Here is a 20,474-nt window from a genome sequence, read left to right as displayed (position 1 = left end):
TTCATTTGTTTACTTTTAAATGCTTTTTTAAAAGCCAAAGTACACAAGGCAGCCAAATTGCTGACATGTGTGCCGGGCCGGTACCCCGCAAATGCTGCATTCTTTCATGTCCTCCTGGGCTCAAATCCACTCATGTTTATTTAAAATATGTAGAACACTTCAGCACTATTAAGGACCATGTTTTATAGTAAATGGAAAAAGATTTCCTCGCAGGCCGAAGGGAGAGGAAAAGAATCACTTCAATTCAGTTTTGTTCCGACAGCGCTTTGCCTGCCCACCGGGGCCCAGCCACCCACATCCCGCCGACGGGCTCGGCCCAGTGCCAGGGCCTGGGAGCTGCTGGTGCTCTGGAAATGTTGGAGACAGGTGGACACAGGGCTCCAGCAGTGCTGGTGGGGCTCAGCCTTTCTCCCCTCCCAGGTCCGTGGGGCAGTGGGCCTGCAATGAAAACAAAACCAAACACCAAGAGAGGGGGGCTTGGAGTCATCCAGGTTATCCACAGCTCCGGGGTCTTGATTTAAAACAGGATTTCACCTGAAAACATGGATGCTAAAGCTACAGGTGAGAGACCAACCTGTGTGACCCCCAGCTGCAAACCCCAGGGAAAAACAGGAGAGGAGGTGGCAGGAACAGGTTGGCAGGAACACCAGGATGGAGCAGATCCATCCACAGCAGAGAATGAGGCACTACAGGCCTATTCCAGATGACAGGGAATGACACATCCTCTCAAAAGTAGGATGCAGATGGGAATGGATAGCAATACATATTTTCAGGTCAATAACAGCTAAAAGGGAAGTAGATGTTCCAATTCAGGATTTTTAAGTGCATTGTTAATGTGAGTGTTTTGGGAGGGAACAAAGTGGAAGAGGCATTTCCAGTTAATGCTGCCTTTCCTCAAACCACCCCTCTGTGGCTGACACAAGCTGAATTCCGTGGGGTAAGGTAAGGATGCACATCAGAAAGGGAAAATGTCAATAAACAGCAAATAAATCCTGCAGGCCCTTGTTGCTGTTCAAGCTGAAACAAACACAGAAAGGCAACACACAGAGAAAGGAAGTGACATATTTTTAATCAAATTATCTGCTATCAGCAACAGAGATGGACAGTGGCTCTATGAACACATTAGTGTGCCTCTGACAGACCTTCCTGAAGGAAAACACCACTGATGCAGCCAGAATCACTCTGTTTCCTACCAAAGAACACAAGAAAGCAGAAACCTCCCCTTATTAATTACTGATCATTTAGAGCACGGCACATTCATGATTTCAGCCGGACTAGCAAATCTTCAAGAGGATTCTTCCAGGGGAGTCCCAGACTCAGATTATGAACACAACCTCCCACAACAGGTTAGAAGAAACAATGGCTCTGAGCAAGTGATGATGGAGAGCAGAGCAGGGTTTGCAAGGACTGGGTGCTACACATGTTCTGGGGACTTTGGCTCCTGGAACCACCTCCCTGGTTTCCTGCACCATTCCTGGCCACCAAGGCAAAGAACAGCTCAAAGGGGAAGGCAAGATGTGTCCTTATGATCTCTGAAAGGCAGGAGAGACCTGAGGAGTTGAGAATTGGGAAATATCCCTCCAAGACTGCTCAGAGGGACACCTCTCCTCTTTCATCCCTCAGCAAAGTCTCCAGGTGCCTCCCCAGTCAGAGAGCTGCCCACCAGCACACCCACAAAGGGCAAGCTGGGTAGAATCTGCAGAAGAACATCCTTCAAACGTGCTGGGCTGAGTGGCAAGGGCAGGTGATGGCCACCTCTCTGCCCACCCACACCCCATCCCCGTGTGTGGCTCCTGCTGCTCGCTCTGGGGAGGGAGAGCAGCGCTGGGCCTTGGGGCTGTGCCTGCCCTGGCCAGGCAGAGCTTCCCCCAAGACTCCTCTAAGGCCCTTCCCAAGGACAAAGACAGTAAACAAGCAGAGATCTGTGTTGGGTGGAACCATCCCATGGCAGAGGAGCCAGGGCAGAGAGGGAAGTGACAATGCCCCAAGGCCACACAATGAGATAGTGACAGGCAGGAAAGGGAAGCTGGGTTGCCTGTCCCCCGGGCAGGGCTGTACCCTCCAGTCCCCCTGCTCCTGCTCTGCCCCGCTCTGTCCCCTCTGCAACACGCTGGTGTTAAGAGACAGAAAACAAACACACGACAGCCTGTAAAAATAAAGAGCCCTGCAACTGGTAGTAAAGACTCCAGCAGCTGTAGGGAGCCAAAGGCTTCTTGGAGGGGGTTGGATGGAAGTCGAGTTTCCCTCCCTGCTGGTATTGTATTTCTTTCCTCTGCCAAAATGTGCTTCCTGAGCCTTGGGCAGAGCTCTCCGTGGCTGACCCTCACCTTCCTCTGTTTAGCCTGGAGCTCAGGCTGGCCACGAGCGCCTGGGGCCGCGCCTGGGGCCGGGCAGAGCCTCCTGCTGCGTGCACATGGCCCGGGTCAGCCCCGCTGTCAGCGCCTTCCTGAGAGCCAGAGCCAAGTCAGGCCACACCTGAGTCCCCGTCCCGCAGGAGCAGCCGGGCAGAGCTGGGACACAGAGCCCGGAGAGAGCCACGAGTGGGACAGGAGGGGGGGGGGTAGAGGGTTGCACTGGTGGGATCCATCCAGCCCTTTTCTCACGGGTAAAGATGTGTCGGGTTCCCTCTCGGCACAGCAGCACCCGGGAGGCAGCGACAACAAAGCAGAGGTCAGATAGTGCTCCAACCAAGGGGGTAATTCTGGCTCCATTAAAATCCTCACTCCTGTTTGTGTGGAAGCAGAAGGCTGTGCTACTGCTTAAAAAGAGCTGAACCACCCTCAGGGTGACTCATAGCCCTTCACAGAGCTGCCATGCTGATTTTACCAATATTAGAGCAATGCCTCAGAGTCAGGGGTTTGTACAGTTTAACATATCAACTTAGGAGCAGACCCATAGCTCTTTTATGGAGCTCCCCTTCCCTGTATTTTATTTCCTTTCTTGGTGCCAGAATTGTAGCCAAAGCCAAGCTTAACAAAGCAACAGGCATGGCCACTCTTCCCAGCCCTCATTTACCCTGGTGAGAAGGGAGAAATTAATTTAAACCCTATCAAAACTGCAGAAGCTGTTTTGGCATTTTGTGCTGCAGAGCACAGTGTGAAGCAAACGCTCCCCTGCACCACCTGCACTCACCAAGCCCAGCCAAGAGCACAGGAACTCACAGGTTGGAATCCTTTTGTTCAGGCATCTGCAACAGACAAACGTGACCTCAGGTGTTTCTCAGAAAACCACGAACAGAAGCACAGGGTTATGTTATTAAGACCATTCAGCGTGGTCATGTCTGATCCTAACAAAGAGAAATAATGTCCTTTTGGTAAGCACAGGTAAATACTGCAATTAAGCAGCTTCCCATCCTTGCCTGTCCCACACTGCCTACACTGCACCCCCCAGCTCAGAACCACCCTGTTCTCTGCAGCACCAGGCCCATCTCCTTTCTGGATTCAGAGAAGCAAATACAATGTACACTGGGATTTCTCAACTACCTCCATCTACTTCCAGTCCACCTTAGCTTCCTCAAATCACATCAAATGTGATTGAGCTGATCGGAAGGTTTTCAAACCATTTTTCTTCCTCTTCTCACTTTGTACTCGAGAGTTTTTATATGTAGGAAAAATCAACTTGCCACAATGTTCAAGTGAATTTTGTAGCAAAGACAAAAGATCTAATCAAGATTCTATACTGGATTTTCACGATGGCAAAATCTTCCCACAGACGCCCCAAATCAGCTCAACGCAGCCACAAGAGGGAGTCTGAAATCTCTCTGTTAATGCCCAGATGGATTCTGGCTTCTGAACTCTTCCAGTATAAGAGCACACAACAAGCTTCAAAAGGATTGTACAATCCTGAGCTCCACATTTCTTCTCTAGCTTTACAGGAGTTTCCTTGCTCTGAAGGAAAAAGTTCTTTAAAATCATGAATCTTTGGTATAAAGATGCAGATTTTTCTTTTCATAGGAATGGGGTGGGGAAACACCTTATTGATCCACTCTAGAACCAGACTGCAATCAAAGGCAGGGCACAAGGAGTGCACGAGTGGGTTTTGTCCTCACCAGTCTCAGTTTATAAATACTTCAAAGGCTTGTCCCAACCAAAGTGACACCTAAAAGTGTATTTTACAGCAGGGGTGATAACATGCATAATTTGACATGCAACAGAATTGTGGAACTTGCAGGGCAACTAAATAAAACCAATTCCTTCCCTGCACTTGCTCAGACCTATGGCTGTGAGCAGAGTGGGAGCTGCTGTGGGACTCATGGGTTTTCTTTGCCAGCAGTACCTTCTGCAGGGGTTTGTCCTTGAGATACGAGCAGAGTTGTTTGAGGTCAGGGCACGTCAAACTTCCAGATGTCTTGGAGGGACACTTTCTCCTCAGAAATGTGCTGTTGTGCTGCTGCTGCACTAGAAAACACACACTCCCACCTTACTGAGATTAGAAATTACACTTGGATTTCACTCCTCCCACCCATAATCTGAAAGAAAGGAGTGTGGTGGGGGCACTCTACCGCGACCTTGGCTTCGCATTTTGTTAATTTGACACGTGATTAGAAGCTTTGGCAGAGCTGAGAGCCCTCAGCAAAACAAGTAACACTTCTCACAGCACCAGTGAAACATTTGTGTTGAATCTGTAGCGTCTGCTCTCCATCTGCCAAAAAATTGTCAAGACACATTCCTCAAAAATACTTTTATGGTCTTTACTCCATCTTGACATCCACTTGTTCTAGTTTCCAAGAAAACATTACTGCTCCAAAGGGGCATCTCTGTTTGGGGATTTAGAGCAGAAATAGCTCCATACAGGCTGTATGGAAAGCACCACTAAAAACCTCTGGCAACACTTTCTTTTTGTAGAGATTTAGCCAAGAGATAAAGACTAGAAGCGATTATCTCAGAGAGGTTAATGAAGGAAGTGCTCACAGTGCAGCTGAATTCTACTTGACTTCATGACTTCATTGTCCTCCTCTGCTCATCTCTTCTGTACTTTCACCTGCCCAGTCCTGCTTCAAGCTGAAGAGGGGCTTTAGGCCAGCAGACAGTTAATTCTGACATTTAACAGTCAGTGCATCAGTGCTGGATCCCCCACCTCTGACCCAGGAGGCTGTAGATTCAGCTGTCATGAAACAGATGAACAATCTAAAACCTTTGAGGCTGCAGCATAAATAATTTTTTTTTTTTTTTTGCTTATAGTATTAGCCAACTTAAGGGTGGGTTTCCTAACAGGCTGTCTAAAAAGCTTGCCCCCCTATTTATGCACACCCTTCTCTTCAGAAGCAATTTAATGGGGAAAAAATACTCTTTAATTATGACTAGGGGCTGACTACTGGAATGCCCACACCTGTTTATTCAAAAGCAAATGTTTAGCAGTGCAAGCTTCATACATTTTGTTGACAATAGTATATTATTAGTGAAACATGGTAAGTAATATCTAAAACCTCTTTCTGTGAGGCTGCCTAACTGTTGGGAGTGGGTCGGCAACCAAAGATCTGATGGGATACGTGTTAACATCCCAGAACAATTTATCCTCTGCTCTGCCAAACCTCATTTCACTCACTCAGCTGAATGTAATTAGACCCCAAGCTTGTCCTGAGTTCAGTCTCTGCAGAGAGGGGTTATCTTTCTTCAGCAAGACATGGCTGCTCTGAGATGCTGGCAGTGACCTGAGAGGAGAAACTGCAAAGGGGCAACACCATCGAGCAGATTTAGACAAGGAGCTAAGACAGCCTGATATGTACATTAAAATGCAAACATGTATACATTTGGAGCACCTGCTTTGAGTTTCAGTCAACACACCCCAGCAGAGAGTAGCAAGAACCCACGAGCCACACAGTGCAGGAGCTATTTTTAGATAAATGTTATACAATTTTCCCTCCAGCTCCATGGATCAGAAACATATGCTGCAGCTACAGACCCATTACAGTTTAATCCTACCTCAAACAAGGAGATGTTAAACCTCCAGATCCCAATAACACCAGGCTACTCAAGGAGCAGGGCGCTGTTCCGCTCTTTGCCGTGGCTCAGGTGACACAACCTGACCCAGAGCAAGTTAAATCCACATGGTTTTGGGAAAACAAGGTCACTGGATTTTTTCTGACCTTGTAATAATGTTTTTGCTATTGGGTAGAGGTGAATGAGAGACTAGATCCAATTCCTACGAAACATATCACTTTCAGATATCGCAGAAAAGATGTATTTTAAAAAGCTGATTGACTCCTCTATCAAAAAGAACATCATAATGGAACAACAGGGAGGATCTGCCCCAAATCCCTCAAGTGAGGGCCATCAGTCAAGATAGAATACAAGCCACGTTCTTACAGGGAATCTATGTCTGCTTCGTGGGACACAAGATCCTTTAGAAGGAAATTTTTCCTTCAAGGTGCTGAAAATAGTGTGATTTTTACAGTGTAACAGCCTGGGTTGCCCCAGTAAAAAATAAAAAGTATGGAAGCCACTGACCTTGCCGCATGAGGAATGAGAAGCTGGCAAGTACAACAGGGATCTCTACGTCAGAAACAGCACTGACCTCATCCGACTAAACACGTGCTCCAAGACTGATTTCAGGTCAAATCCCTGCAGGAGTCCCTTGGCAAAATGCACAATTATCAGGTGCAGGACTAAAGGAAGACATTAACGACTTGTTTGTTCCCAGAGTTTCCTTGATGCAAGTGGCAATGTTCTCAGTAGGCAAATGAAGTCTCACACCAGTTTGTGATTGATGGGGACAGTAGTCAAAGACCTGGGCTACATCTGCACACGTCATGGACGAACCTGTGTCACCGCCAGCCCGCTGGCGTGACTGGTGCTCAGAGGGTCCCAGGGGCTGTGTGACTGCAGAGCCCCGTGCAAACAGGGAAATGCATTGTTCTCATTGCTGTGAGGGTGAGTTTAAAGAACTCTGCTCAGCCACGTGATGGTTTGGGGCTCTTTAATCATTACTTATACCCAACGCACACCGGACAATTTACACGCGCAGCAACACATCTCTGCACCCGAGTCACAGCCTGCCCACTTCACCAGGACCAGAAAAAGAACCTGCTGCCAAAGCGAGAAGGCTTCAGCTCCCCTTCAATGGGTGGGTTTGGCTCTGGTCTGGGTCTAGAGTGATAGGGATTCTCAGGCAAAGGACGGTCTGTCTTCACCTTCGTAACCTGCAAAGGAAAACAAAGGAATGAGACAACTTCCCACAGCATTTACCAGAAAAGCCACACTGAGTCAGAACTTAAAGGAAAAACTACCAAGAAGTACCAAACAACACTAAGGACACATTGTTCAGCTGATTAGAGCTCCTGAGCACTTTTAAAGAAAGTGAGGGGAGGGGCACTTCACTCAAAACTACTGAGCAGCTCCACATGAGTGTGAGCTTCACTCCTGAAGGAAAAGTCTCTACACCAGAAAAAGCAAAAAGCAAGAGTGTCACTGCCTAAAAAAAGCACAAATCTTCTAGGAAAGCAACCCAGGAAAATGCTGACAGAGTCTGGACTCTATTAGGCCACAAACTTCCAGTGTTGAGTTCAGGAATCACCATCTGGCCAGGAGACGTTGGAGACCTGGTCTGGATAAGATGTCCATAGGGGGGGAGAGAAGGATCTGACTGTGAGACCAAAGAGGTATGAAGTTACCTTGGAGAGCTCTCCCAGATCAGGTCTCACCCAGCCCAGCTTGTCCAGCACACAGCTGTCAAAGGCTGCCTGCTGCTTCCTGCACCGCCGCAGCTCCAGCAGGTTGGTGTAGTCGATGCACGTCCAGTACTCGGTGAAGGGCTCTGCACAGTGGGCCTTGATCTTTCTGTGAGGGGCCACACACAGAAAACCCTCAGCACCTGCCACAGTTTTAATGCTCTTCTCTCTTACTCACTCAAACCTCAACCTGTGGTAAAGTGTTTCTTGCAGTTCTGAGTTCTCGGGAACATTTAAATCTTCAGAGAAGTCAGTACTTGAAGCATTTAACAGAACTTGACACAAATACCTGTAAAATTTCTATCACTGTAGCTACAGCTAGTGGTAGCAATAACTTTAATGATATGTGGAGGGTATTCTGGGCAGATGTTCACAGCTCCTCCACAGGAGATCCTTGTTTTGCCAAACAACTCACATTATACAATGCTCTAATGCTTCTAAATTATTTTGATATCTCAAGCTCAAGAAGCCATACTTAGAACAGAGGTTTCTGATTACCAGCTGTTAGACTCGAGGTGGACACGCTTTGAGCTAATTAAATGAGGTCCTTTACTAGCAATAATGGCCCTGGATCTATATTTTTGGTGCACGTCCCTAAGATTTCACAGTAGTTCACCTGTGGAACAGGGAGAACAAACAACACAGCTCAGGTTGAATTCCTGGCTTTCATAACACAGCTGCAAGGTGCAGCAGCAGCAGCAACCTCCCACCACTGCTCTGAGATCCCAAAAAAAAAACCAGGCCACCTGCTCTGGAACATAAGCCACAGGGCTTCATGTGAAAGGATAAAGTCATGTATAAATAAGCAAGACAAAACAAGTGGCCTCTATCCCCTGGAGCTAAAGTTTAAGAAGCAAAAATAAAGGCTTTGAAGGCTGTGATAGTGCTGGCACTTTTAATTAGAATCACAGAATGGTTTGGGTTGGAAGGGACCTTAGAGCCCATCCAGTCCCACCCCTGCCCTGGGCAGGGACACCTTCCACTAGCCCAGGCTGCTCCAAGCCCAGTCCAACCTGGCCTGGGACACTTCCAGGGATGGGGCAGCCACAGCTTCTCTGGGCAACCTGTGCCAAAGCCTCCCCACCCTCACAGGGAGGAATTCCTTCCCAATATCCCATCCAACCCTGCTCTCTGGCAGTGGGAAGCCACTCCCCCTTGTCCTGTCACTAGTACCCCTTGTCTCAAGTCCCCTTCCAGCTCTCCTGGAGCCCCTTCAGGCAGTGAAACGCTGCACTAGGGTCACCCTGGAGCCCTCTCTTCTCCAGGTGAACACCCCCAGCTCTCCCAGCCTGTCTCAGAGCAGAGGGGCTCCAACACCTCAGCCGGACCAGGCAGGTCCCGCGGCCCCGGCCCCGCCAGGCCCGTGTGCCCCGGCGCGTCCCCGCTCACCTGAAGAAGTCGAGGGCGCACTGGTTGACCTGCCGCCCCTCCTTGAGGCACCTGCGCGGGTCCTTCTCCTCCCAGCGGCACAGCATGAACTCCTTGTTGGGCCGGTCGCACTGCGAGCCGTAGTGGTGCGCCGCGGCCTTCAGCACGGCCGAGCTCACCGCCACCTGCGGCGGGGGCAGAGCGGCCGTGAGGGGGGAGGTGAAGCAAGGGGAGAGCAGGGCGGGGAAGGGACCGCACTCACCTCCTGCACATCGAGCTCCTCCAGCGAGGGCACCTGGACAACCCCGGGCATGGCGGCTCTCCTTGAGCGCCCTCAGCGCCCGCCCGCACCGCGCATGCGCCCCGCAGGGGCGGGGCCTCGAGAGGGCGTGGGCTCGCGGGGGGCGGGGCCAGGGGCGGGGGCTTGGCGGTGGGACCGTTGCCGTGGTGACGGGACGCGCCGCCGGGTCCGCCATGGAGCTGGTGGGGGATCGGTACCTGGGAGGGGTCGTGAGGGGCAGGTGGGGACGGGGAACAGGGACACGGGGGGACACGAGGGACACGGGGGGAGGGATCGGGGGAATGGGGGACAGGGAGGACACGGGGGGAGATGAGTGCGGCAGGGGGAATCGGGGGACACGGGGGGTCCAAGGAGGATCGGGTGGACCGGGGAGCACGGGACGACCGGGTGGGGACAGGGGTCCCCGGGAAGAGGCGCAGGGGGATGCTGGGTCATGGGGACACGGGAGATCTGGCGGGGGCGCGTGGGGCAGGTGGGACCGGGGAGGGGGTAGGTTGGGTCGGGGGGATCGGGAAGGGGCAAGAGGAATACTGGGGACAGGTGGGACCGGAGGGACCGGGAAGGGGCAAGAGGGGGGGTCAGGAGGGCCGGCCAGGGGCACGGGGACACAGAGGGCACGGCGGGGGTCGCGGGAGGCAGGTGGGATCGGGGGGATTGGGGGGGAACAGCCCCCCTCCCCACCCACCCCGTCTGTTCCAGGATGGAGGGACACGGCTTCTACAAGCTGCCAACGGGCACCGAGTACCGGGGAGCGCTGTGGGACGGGATGTTCCACGGCGAGGGAGAGCTGTTCTTCCCCAACGGCATCAGATACCGGGCGCTCTGGGACCGCGGGATCCCCACGCAGGTACCCCGGCCTGGGGGGCTTCACCCCGAGGGGTCCCCGCTGTCGGGAGCGGCCCCGCTGCGGGGGAGGTTTGGACGTGAAATACATGGATTTTCGAGCCAAGCCGATTTTTGGCTCTCTCGGGGTGGGGGGAGGCTGCTGGGCATCCCTCAGATACAGTTCCCAGCACTCCAAACCCGAGCTGAGCCGTGCTGGCCCTGCTGGGGTTCTACCGAGGAACCTGGCCCTGCTGTTCCCTCCATCCATCATATTTATTAACATGTTTTGCAGGGGAAATTCGTTTTTGCAGATGGTCTCGAATATGAAGAAAAAAACTGGCATTACTGCGATGGCTACGACAGAAGATTTTATACAGAAATCTGTTCTGGTTTCAAACCACCAGGTACTAAATTGCACTTTGCGATCCCGAGAGTCTGGAAGGAATTAAAGTAACAACTTTGCCTAAGAAAGATTAATTCAGCTACATGAGTAACATGGAGCAGAAAGGCTCTGGCTAATTTCATAGGAGGCTGCCAGAAGAATGTGGACACCACCTTCCACCAGCACAGCCTGGGATGCAGCACTGCATCCACAGCAGGGGCTCTTGGAGTGATGACCAACAGGACAGGGCTTTATTTACAGCTTTTGATACCCTGATTAACCCTTGGACACATTTCACCCTCACTGCATAAGCAGTGTGCTTTTAATAACAGGACATCAAATAAAGTTTCAGTCATCTGCCCCTTGTAGCTTTTTAGTACATGCCAAGGCAGGCATTTGTGTCCCATCTATATTTTTGCTTTTATAATGTTATTATTTGTCTGTAGTCGAAAGGTGGAAAGATTTATAAGGAAACAAGTGAGTAAAATCTGTAACATAATACACACAGTACTCTATACATAGAATATTTTAGTGATGACATGTAGTTCTGTGAGGCCAGCGAGTCTCTCCTGGCCCCAGTTTGGATTTTAGGGTCGTATTTGTAATGTCAGCTCGGTGGGGCTGAATCACAGGACTGTGAGTGAGGGAATCAAAGTGGCAGCTTCTTATCACACACTTTTTGGGTGTGCATTTTTCCATTTTTGTTTTCTCCATCTGCAAAACTGTAAAAATGTTTTACAAAATTATTGTAAAATAACAGCATTGTTTTTATAGCAAAAGCCACGGAGATGTATTTGTTAGTCATCTTGATCAAAGACTCAAATTTAAAAAACAACCCAAAAAACCAAAATCAATCCTTTTTTTTTTTCCTTCAGGCATTCCTCAGCTTACAAATCTGGATCCTCCCAAAACAATCCCAGAAGGTTGTTACGACTGTGGTGATGGATTCTACAATCCTGAAACCAGAGTTGTTGTTGACTACAAATTCACATTTCTGAGAAATGCAGGTATGATTAACTTCTTTTACAAGGTAAAGTAAGATGAGTTTATTTGTCCTATCTCCTAGGATTAAAGCTGAAACATAAACAACTCCATGATTTGGTTCTCTTATTACCGAGCTAAAATATCTTTTACTTATTTATTTTATCAGTGATTTATGCATCCCCAGAGTTGTATAAATCATATTTTGCAAAATTACAGTGAAGTATTCCCAAGCAGATACAATTAAATATATAGTATTACCATTTGGTATGTTAATCTCAGAAAAATCTTCAGTCTCTTCTGTTATGATCTCAAGCAAGGGAGTGGTTGTGAGGGGCACACCATTGATCCTGAAAGCTAAAAAGCTCCATGCTGTGAACCAGCAAAGTGCTCAAGCATGTGCTTATCTCTACATGTTACAATAGTCCAATTTATTAAAATCAGTCTTAGTCTTACCTTCCTGAACAGGACACTTTCACTTTTGAGAGCTGTGTTCTGAGTAGAGTCTGGCAAATACTGGGTCCTGTGGGTAAGTCCCCAAACTGAAAAGCCTTGGGGAAAATTCATTCTCATCAAGCCAAAAGAGAAACTTTTCAAATTAAAAAAACCACAGAAGATCCTCGAACGGCTGACAATGGGATAGCTCAAGAAACCTAATCTGACCTGAAAAAAACCCACTTTGTGTTCTGGCTATTTAACCTTTGTATTTATCACCTTTTTGATGTAGAGGTTTTTTAAATGAAAATGATTTCTGAAAGCAACCACCCACCTCGCTTTTTTTCCCCCCCCCAAATGCCCAAATTGCAAAACCTGTTTTTTCAAAACCAGAACGTTTCATTTTCAGCATGCCACAGTTTAACAGTTTTGTTGCTTGGAAACTCCATTTTTCAGCAAATTTACTATTTGTTGAGAAAAAAAAAAATTCTGCCCTGCTCTACTTTCAAGAGCTTTTGTAAGTGTGCACTGTGATATTGGAGGAGGGAAGTGAGGGGGGGTTAAATGAATTGGAGATACCATCTGCTATAAAATATACCCTATGATACATGGCCTGTTTTATAAACGTTGAATAAAAACTGATCCAGATTATTACAAATGGCATTGATCCAAAATACTGGAATGCAGTGGGCCTACTGATGAGGAAGATAAGCAACATGCTTTCCAAAAACACAGGAACCTACACAGATTAGTACAGGGGGGAACGCCTTGGAATTCAATTTATTGTTTTTTAATCTGCTCTTTGAACTCATTGTCCTTTATGACATTTATCTCAAACCCTACAAATTATATCAATCAATATTGGCTCGGCAGCCCAGCACAGCGTGAGGCCTGACAGTCGTGGAGATGGGCTTTGTGTGGCCCTTCCAGCGAGAGCCTGTGCACAAAGTTAAAGTTGTTGATGTGAGTGTGAAGAAGGAATGTGTCATGTAGGCCAGACCCTTCCTCTCAAGAACATGAACACAATTGAAACACCCGGCACTTGTTCAACATCAGAGGAACTCTTCCCGCCCCAGGAGAGATGATTCAGGGCACAAGGCCACTGAAGTAAAGAGAAAAAAAAAAATTTTAAAAAAAAAAACAACCAGCTGTAAGCAGAAGAAACTGAGGAAGAGGCTGAGATGACAGGGAACAGATCCAGAACTACTCCATTATAGGTTGGGCAGGAAGGAGCAGGAAAACCTCCAGGCTTCCAGCCAAGTCTTGAAAGCATCAAAAGCAGATGGTAGGAAGCATTCAGGAAGTTCTTACAACAGCTTGACAGGTTTACCAAAATGACAGTATCTCCCTCAGCCCTGGCAGCGGGTTTGCAGAACACTCCAGGTCTCACCTTTCACCCCTATTATGAAGCAATTTCTAATTGTTTCTCGGCTGTTTGTGGAAGAGGGCGAGGAACCCTTGGCGCTGCCTCGCCTGCAGCCTGGCAGCATCCCGGTACCGCTCCGGAGGAGAAGAAAACAGGCGCCATTTGAAGCTCCTGAGTTTGGTTCCAGCCCTTCTCTGTGGAGATGAGAGGATGTCGAGCCCCTCAGAGCCCCCGATAAGTTTGGCAGGCCCTGCCTTCCCCTACATGGAGGTCTGATCCTCATTTCCTCCAAGGGCTCTCACCGCTGCAGCAGAGCAAAAGCCCGTTGTGAAAACATAATCAGCCCAGGGAACGAAATGACAGCAACAGTTTTGTTGTACGTTTTTATCTAGCTAAGTCTTCCAAATTCTCATTACAGCCCTGCAGTTATTGCTCCATCCCTAAACCTCTGTTTCCTCGGGGGTGCTCAGATTTCTCTTCATTCTCCATGTGTTCTTCAAGCTTTTCTTTTTTTCCAGCATTGGGAAGTAGGCAAAACTGAGCACATAAATAAGAATGGGAGTGCTCATTTGTAAGGAGATACCTTGTTTATTTTGAATAGATACTGGGGCCAGACTCCTGTTTCACTAGGAGTATTCCTTTTGCTTTTCCCCCCCCCCAGAAATAGGACTCCTGGCACCTTTGTAAGGATTGGTCAATAGAAAGATGGGATGATTTCCCAATTTTTCAGCGAAAAGTAGAAACTACAAGATGTTGCTTTTAATGCAAAGCAGGGAGGTACAAGAAGAGCTGTGACAGTCAGGTTTTAGGGCCCTCAATTATCAGAGAAGCCCAGAGCTTTCAAAGAGAAAATACCATCAAAAATAGGATTTTTTTTACACCGAGATGGAAAAGATCTCAGGACATTGCCTGGGTCACCTCTCTTGATGAAAAGCAAAGATATTTCTGATGAAAATTGCCTTGTTTCTACTGTGGCTCTCCCAAGGACAAGTTAAATAATATAAAACATTTTTTTTCCTCTTTCTAATATGAGAATATTTGTGCTACTACTTTCATATTCCATCTTCAGGTTTAATTCGTATGTGTTGGGTGCAGTCAATATTACCTGAAATATATTTGCATCTCTTCATATAAAATCAAGAGCAGGAATACACAAAATCTGCCTTTGCACTCAGTGCTCAGTCAGGGAACTGAATTAAGAGCAGGATAAGGCCCAGAAAAGCAGGACAAGTGTCTTAGTAAGAGGAGGGGGTTTGGTGTTGCTGCAGACCCCAACCAGCCAGCAATCAGCATTTCTACAAGCCTGAAAGTCTTGTGAAAAGCAACAGGAAAAATCCTGCTGCTTCAGGAATCATTATGAGCTGAAAAGGTCAAGATTCAAGAACATTATTTTCTTATAGTTTAGAGAAGTCTGGGGTTAGAACGTCTGAGGTTCCTTGGTCATGAAAGCTGACCCAACTCCCCAGGCAAGGGGGCAAAGCCATCTTAATTCTAAGCCTTAATAATCACAGATTTACACAGATTTGCAGTTTCCTCCCGTTGTTACCTTGGGGTGGAGGTTCTCACGCTTGGTTTGAAAGAATTTGGAAGCAAAATTTCTTTTGGGCAGTCGGCAGCGATGTGTTCACCCATTTCAGGTTTATCCAAGTATGCAAATCCTTGAGAGAAATCTCCCACGTTTAGACTTCTTTTTTTTTGTCCTGCAGCTCAGATCTGCCTTGCACCAAGTGCTTTTTGGGAAACGCAGGCTTTGACTTCTCTGAAAAATGTAGTTGAGAAAGAGCCATAACCGCTCAATAATTGCTCAGGGTAATATTTCTGTACCTACCCTGGTGTACCCCAAACACATGCAGATGTTTGCGTGCTCTTTCTCATAAACTACTGGAGAATTGGGTGTGGGATGAGGACCTGGCAATTTTTCAGGCCTGGAGTATTTCTGGAAAAAAAGACAGCAAGTTTAAAACTTCAAGTCGACTGTGGTGCAGGAGAGAAGGTTTGACTGCACTGGGGGCTCACCCTCGGGGCTCTACCCCCTGTTCTTCTCTGGAATTGCCCCTTGTGCTGCTGCAGGGAGGGTAGGGACAGGCTGAGCCCAGGCTGGGCCATTGCCTAAGAATGTACCAGTTCTTTAGGCAGATGCCCTGAGCAACGGAGGGGGAAGCCCCAGCAACACACACTCAGAGAGAATATAGTATTTTTGCTCGAATGAATTTAGCTTCCCATAGATTTAAATGTCTACTTATAACGCAGGGCCATTTAATCTTTTGTACATTTGTTTCTTTTTTATTTGACTTAAGATACTGAATTTAGATGAGGTTTAGTTCCTACATATTGAAACTCTTAAAAGCTCTTCAAATAATTGTTCTTTGGATACTTGTTAAGCTAAAGAAATCAGTTTTGATCGGCAGTAAAAGTTCATGCTATTTTAAGTGCAATGCTATAGCTATTTTCTGTTGTATATTTAATCATTTTGAATTATATGTCATGTAAAAGATTTTAGCTCTGGGGCATTTGCCAGATGGCTGATTCTGCATTTCACACAACAAAAGAAATAATGTTTGTGTAAAGCTCTTAAAAATAGTTGGTAATCAGTATATTCTACAACGAATAGGATCCAGACCTGTTTGGAAAAAAAACCCAGCTTTTGCAGAAATTAATTTAGAGGATTTGGTCTCTACCTCTGGGCTCTGAACAAAACAAATCGTGTCTATTGTTTGCTGATTTTGTAACATTTAACAAGTTAACTGGATTGTAAATTTTACTCATTTTTATGTTAAATGCCGTTTATTGCAATCCATTGATCTTTTTCTCTTTACTTTGGCTGACAAACTTATTTCTGAAAGCAGGCTTTGTAAAGCAGAGAGCCAATACTGCTCTCCATTTACACAAGTAAAGCATCTGAAAGCGAGTAGCCCTTTGCTTTTCTTACAACAGCTGGAGTGCTTATCCTTTTTGCTGCTAATTCCTCTTTCTGGCCTCTTTGCTTCCTATTCCTGAAAAATACCACTGCAAAAAATATCTTCCCTCTCTGCCATGGCACTCAGCTTCTTCTCGTTGCCCACAAGGCTCTACACAAGTCCCTACAAATTCACCTTCTGATTTTGTCTCCTCCACCTCCCACGCACTTTTTTCTCTGGCATTCAGTCCCAGGACATAGTTTTTCGGCCACATTCACACAGTTCCAGTTTTTGGGTACTTGCTCTCCAGACTCGCTGCTTCTGTGACAGTCAGAAGACTTGAGAAGGTCAGGGATTGTATTATAACTTTGATCTGGATCTCCAAGTGTCACTTATCCACCTCTTCCTATTTTTTGAGATAGGTTTTGTCCCGATGTGAGAGCTGTGGAGCTAAATAATCCCCAATTCTTAAATAAATTAGTTTAACAGCCAAATCTTAGAAGGAGGAGAGGCCAAACCCTAGCAAGTATCAAACAGGGACTGCTGAGGGGGAAGGCAAACGAATGAGCAATGAAGATGGCAGAGGCATTTGAGTCTACCCCATTTAAAATGAAGATCCCAAACTCCTACAGGAAGTTGTAGTTTTCTCTTTTTTTTTTCCTTACTCTACCCTAAACACTTTTTTGAAATGTTGGACCAATTCTCCTACCCATCATATGCTCCTTTCACATCTTTATTTATAGAAATGTGTTGGGATCAGGCACATTTTGAATGCAAAATTCATACTTCTGATGCCTTTCTCGGTGTCAGAGTCTGCTCAGGTGACAGACAGAGATCCTTGGAGACTTCTCATCCGAGCAACCAAGAATATTTTTAGATTAAATTTGGCTTACATGTTTTAATCTAAAACATCCTCCATTCAGCAAAATAGATTATGAACCAACGTGATTTATATTCAAGACTGGAGCCAGCAGTGATAATATTAACATATGCATCACGATGTAAGTTACTACGGTAATTTCAGTAGCTAGAGCTTTTGCAGATATATTGTTCCTTGTGGTTTCCTGCTCTTATCTCTTTGAAAACTGTGGAAGTTTCAGTTCCAAAGAGTGGCATGCCAAGAATAACACCTTTGTTTGGGTGCTAACTGTCCTATTGTGAATCCATTAAATAGCTTACACACAAGTCTTATAGGCTCTTACATTCCACTATACAGTCCATGTGAAAACAAGTTTTACAAGAGATGGAAAGTTCATTTGGGGGCCATTTTGGAATGACAGTAATTAAAAGTAAATGGAAGGGTGAGAATTTGTGGGTGGAAGCAAAGGTTAATTGAAAAACGTATTTTCCATTTTCTTGCCAGCCTTGATGTTGGTGGGGTCAGGTGCAGTAAGGAAAGGGGTGGTAGGGACCCGGAGGGGGCAGTGGAAATGGAAGGGGTGTGCCAGGCAGAATCCATGGCTGAGATCCTATCACATGGGATTGGAATTGTGCAGTGGAAGAACACGATAAACTGCGCCGCGGGTGATGGGAGGAGTCAGGGATGTGAAAGAATTCGGTGATATTGTTGTTTACAATGGGCTGCGAGTGCTTGGCCCTCTGCAAACAGAGAGGAAGCTCAGCTCCTGTTCGAGGATGGCCTGTTGTAAACACAGCCTGACAATCCATGGGCATGGAAAGCTGCTCTTCCCACGGGGCTGGTCCCCAGGATGCACTCCCTGCCCTGGGGGAGGCACAGACCAGGGAACGACTTCCCTCCTTGTTCACAGGGACTTTACCAGAAGCAAGAGAACAAAGGGACAATGCCCATCGTGGCCCTTGGGCAGGGCAGGGAGCCATGGATCTGAATTTTGGGGAGCACTGGGGAGTGCATCAGGCCTCCAGTGTAGGGTCAGCCTTTAAGACACCAGGATCACACACAGCTACAAAGACCTAACATAGACAAGGTTTTTAAGGTGTAGTTTTTTCCCTATGTAAGCCACTAAATATTCTAATTCCAATACATATTCTAGGTGGTTTCCTGGGAACACATTAAAGAGAAAAAATCTAGAAGTTTACATGGCAATACTGTCCTTGCTGACAGTCTCTGCTCTGCACCATGGCAGACACCTAAACATGCAGAGTCCTCAGAAGTCTCTCATAGCTGAGCTTTCCATAAGCAACACAGAAACACGATAGCTAGAAGCAAATAATTCTAAACTTTGCAATATGCATTTAATATAGCAAGATTAAACGCACCTAAATTACAGCGTGTTTGCAAGTCATCCCTTGGAAGCACCCTGAAGCAAGGCCACCCTGAATTCTCAGCTGTTTCTAATCCCAGCTGAGAGATAAATCTGGAGTGTGGTAGCTGGGGAAGTCTCTTCTGCCACTACTTTTAGACTGATCATTGAAAATTAGACAAGTGGTTTCATTTTGGAGAGATGCTGAGCAGAAATCCACTGATCTGGGTGAGCTGCAGTTTGAGCTCACTGTGGAACGCACCTAACAGGGGTTTTGACAGACCTGTTTGGACTTGGCTGGCATTTGGAGCTTCCCCTAAAGCCACCCAAAACAAGGCAGAAACTTGCCAGGCGAAGAAATTTTGGAACAGGCTACTTATAGGAGCACGTTACAAACAACAGCTTTAGCTGGGTCTTATTTGCCTAAAGAGACTGTCTCCAAACTGACCTGTTGACTGTGTAGACAGTGTCCAACAGGAGATCAGGAGGACTTGCACCCCTGGTTAATCATCTACTGTGGGAGATGCTGTTTCTGGAGATCAGGTGCCTGCCAGGGTTGGCTCCATATGCCTCTGCCTGCTTAATGAAAACAGCCTGAATTAATCACAAAAATTAAAGAGAAGCTGTCCCACTGTGGGCTGGCTGAGGATCTCACCCACAATATTGAAAATATATTTAGGGGGTGCTAGAAACTGATCTTATTTTTGGATGAGACACAAGGAAATAATTCAAGAGAATCAGTCAATACTTACATATATTCCAACAGCTCATCCATTACAATCTCTCTCTGTCTCTCTTAGTTTCAAGATTTCAATAATATGCCATGATAATAATAATTATATTTCACTGACTTTGGAAGAAAACACTGGTTAACATTTAATAACTGCACAGGGGTACATGTGATTGCAATGAAATGCTCAGACAAAGCTTTTTTCCTTTACCTTCAACATGGTCCTGTTTCAGCAAAGTCTGTTCCATCAGTGTTTATTCTACTGAGGAAAATCTAAAAAAAATGGATAAACTTTTAAAAGATAAATATGCAGACCCAAAATTCAGCACACCACATGAGGAACCCATACTACCTAATTGTGCACAGGGTGATAATTTACCACTGATTAAAGAGTTTGTATTTTTTTTCAAATCTTTTTTAAAAGGAAAATTACTTCTGAAGGTGAAGATGTGCTTAGACAATCATATTAACATATTCAAACAATTGCAATTTGCAAAATAGTAATTACAACTCACTATCCGGTAGCATTAATCAAACTTCAAGGTTTAATTCCATTTTAAATATTGATGAAATGTGATTCTCCAATCTAACCCTGGTGTTGCAGGGTTATGGAAGCAGCCAGTGACAGAAAAAGAGGAACGTGTAGTTAACAAGCAGCTGCCACAAAGAAGGATCGGCATCTGTGATTTAAATTGTTAGCTGCACAGTCAGGTAGAGTGTAAAAAGGGTAGTCAAGAGGCTGTTAAGTCCATTGCTGCCAATTACTAACAATCAGGGAGGAGCTTTAAGACTTGTTCAGTACAATAAACCCAGTTTGTCTTGTTTCAGGGGTTACTACTGAAGAGGTTGCAGCTGCACTGATTCAAATAGCCCTAAAACTACAGTAATTATCAACCAGTCTTCTTTAGTGTAGCAAAAGTATGTTTTACCATAGCTTAACTCTTTACATTCTAATATTTCCCTGCCTCCTCTCCCATAGCCAGCCCTGGAGCCATTCTCATCTCTGGGGCTGTGGTTCTTCTTGCTATGCTGGATCAATCCTTTCATTTCCCCTTACCTAGACCAAGGAGCAGTTGTACAGAACACTGGGTCGGGTGGCAGTTCTAGGGATTTACTTCAGATTGAATCATTTTCATACACAAAGTTTCAATTCACTTGTTCACTCAGTTTTACATCTGAATAAACTAAATACAAGTTAAGCAGGGCTTATGAACACGGGTTTAATTTGCATGGGATCAGATCACTGCATGAACTGAGACATTTTGGGACAGGCCTGGAGAGGGTAAAATCCTTGGAGCTAC

The 20,474-nt window shown here is 46.4% G+C and overlaps 2 protein-coding genes across 4 annotated transcripts in view; one reads left to right on the top strand and one right to left on the bottom strand.

Annotated features, from left to right (window-relative positions):
• Positions 1–6,898: 6,898 nt before the first annotated feature.
• On the bottom strand, positions 6,899–9,410 carry NDUFA8 (NADH:ubiquinone oxidoreductase subunit A8). The gene is made up of 4 exons (XM_032708573.1): positions 9,297–9,410; positions 9,056–9,219; positions 7,610–7,775; positions 6,899–7,138 (listed from the first exon to the last, which is right to left on the bottom strand). Exons 1-4 carry the CDS (start codon positions 9,345–9,347, stop codon positions 7,001–7,003), a joined length of 519 nt encoding a protein of 172 aa, XP_032564464.1. The 5' UTR covers positions 9,348–9,410; the 3' UTR covers positions 6,899–7,000.
• Positions 9,411–9,453: 43 nt separating this feature from the next.
• Positions 9,454–20,474, top strand: part of MORN5 (MORN repeat containing 5) — a 15,178-nt gene continuing 4,157 nt past the window's right edge. Inside the window, exons 1-4 of one of the 3 annotated variants that reach the window (XM_032708414.1) lie at positions 9,454–9,528; positions 10,035–10,182; positions 10,453–10,564; positions 11,418–11,549. In XM_032708414.1, coding sequence (XP_032564305.1) covers positions 9,509–9,528; positions 10,035–10,182; positions 10,453–10,564; positions 11,418–11,549 — 412 coding nt within the window. In that variant the 5' untranslated portion in view covers positions 9,454–9,508. Of the gene's footprint in view, positions 9,556–10,034; positions 10,183–10,452; positions 10,565–11,417; positions 11,550–20,474 lie in introns of all 3 variants that reach the window. The other 2 variants (XM_032708413.1, XM_032708415.1) reach the window with 2 other exon arrangements.

This window comes from Chiroxiphia lanceolata, chromosome 21, assembly GCF_009829145.1.
Source record: "Chiroxiphia lanceolata isolate bChiLan1 chromosome 21, bChiLan1.pri, whole genome shotgun sequence".
Taxonomy (NCBI): Eukaryota; Metazoa; Chordata; class Aves; order Passeriformes; family Pipridae; genus Chiroxiphia; species Chiroxiphia lanceolata.
The sequence above is the reverse complement of the archived record's forward strand: the minus strand, read 5'-3'. Positions and strand labels throughout refer to the sequence as shown.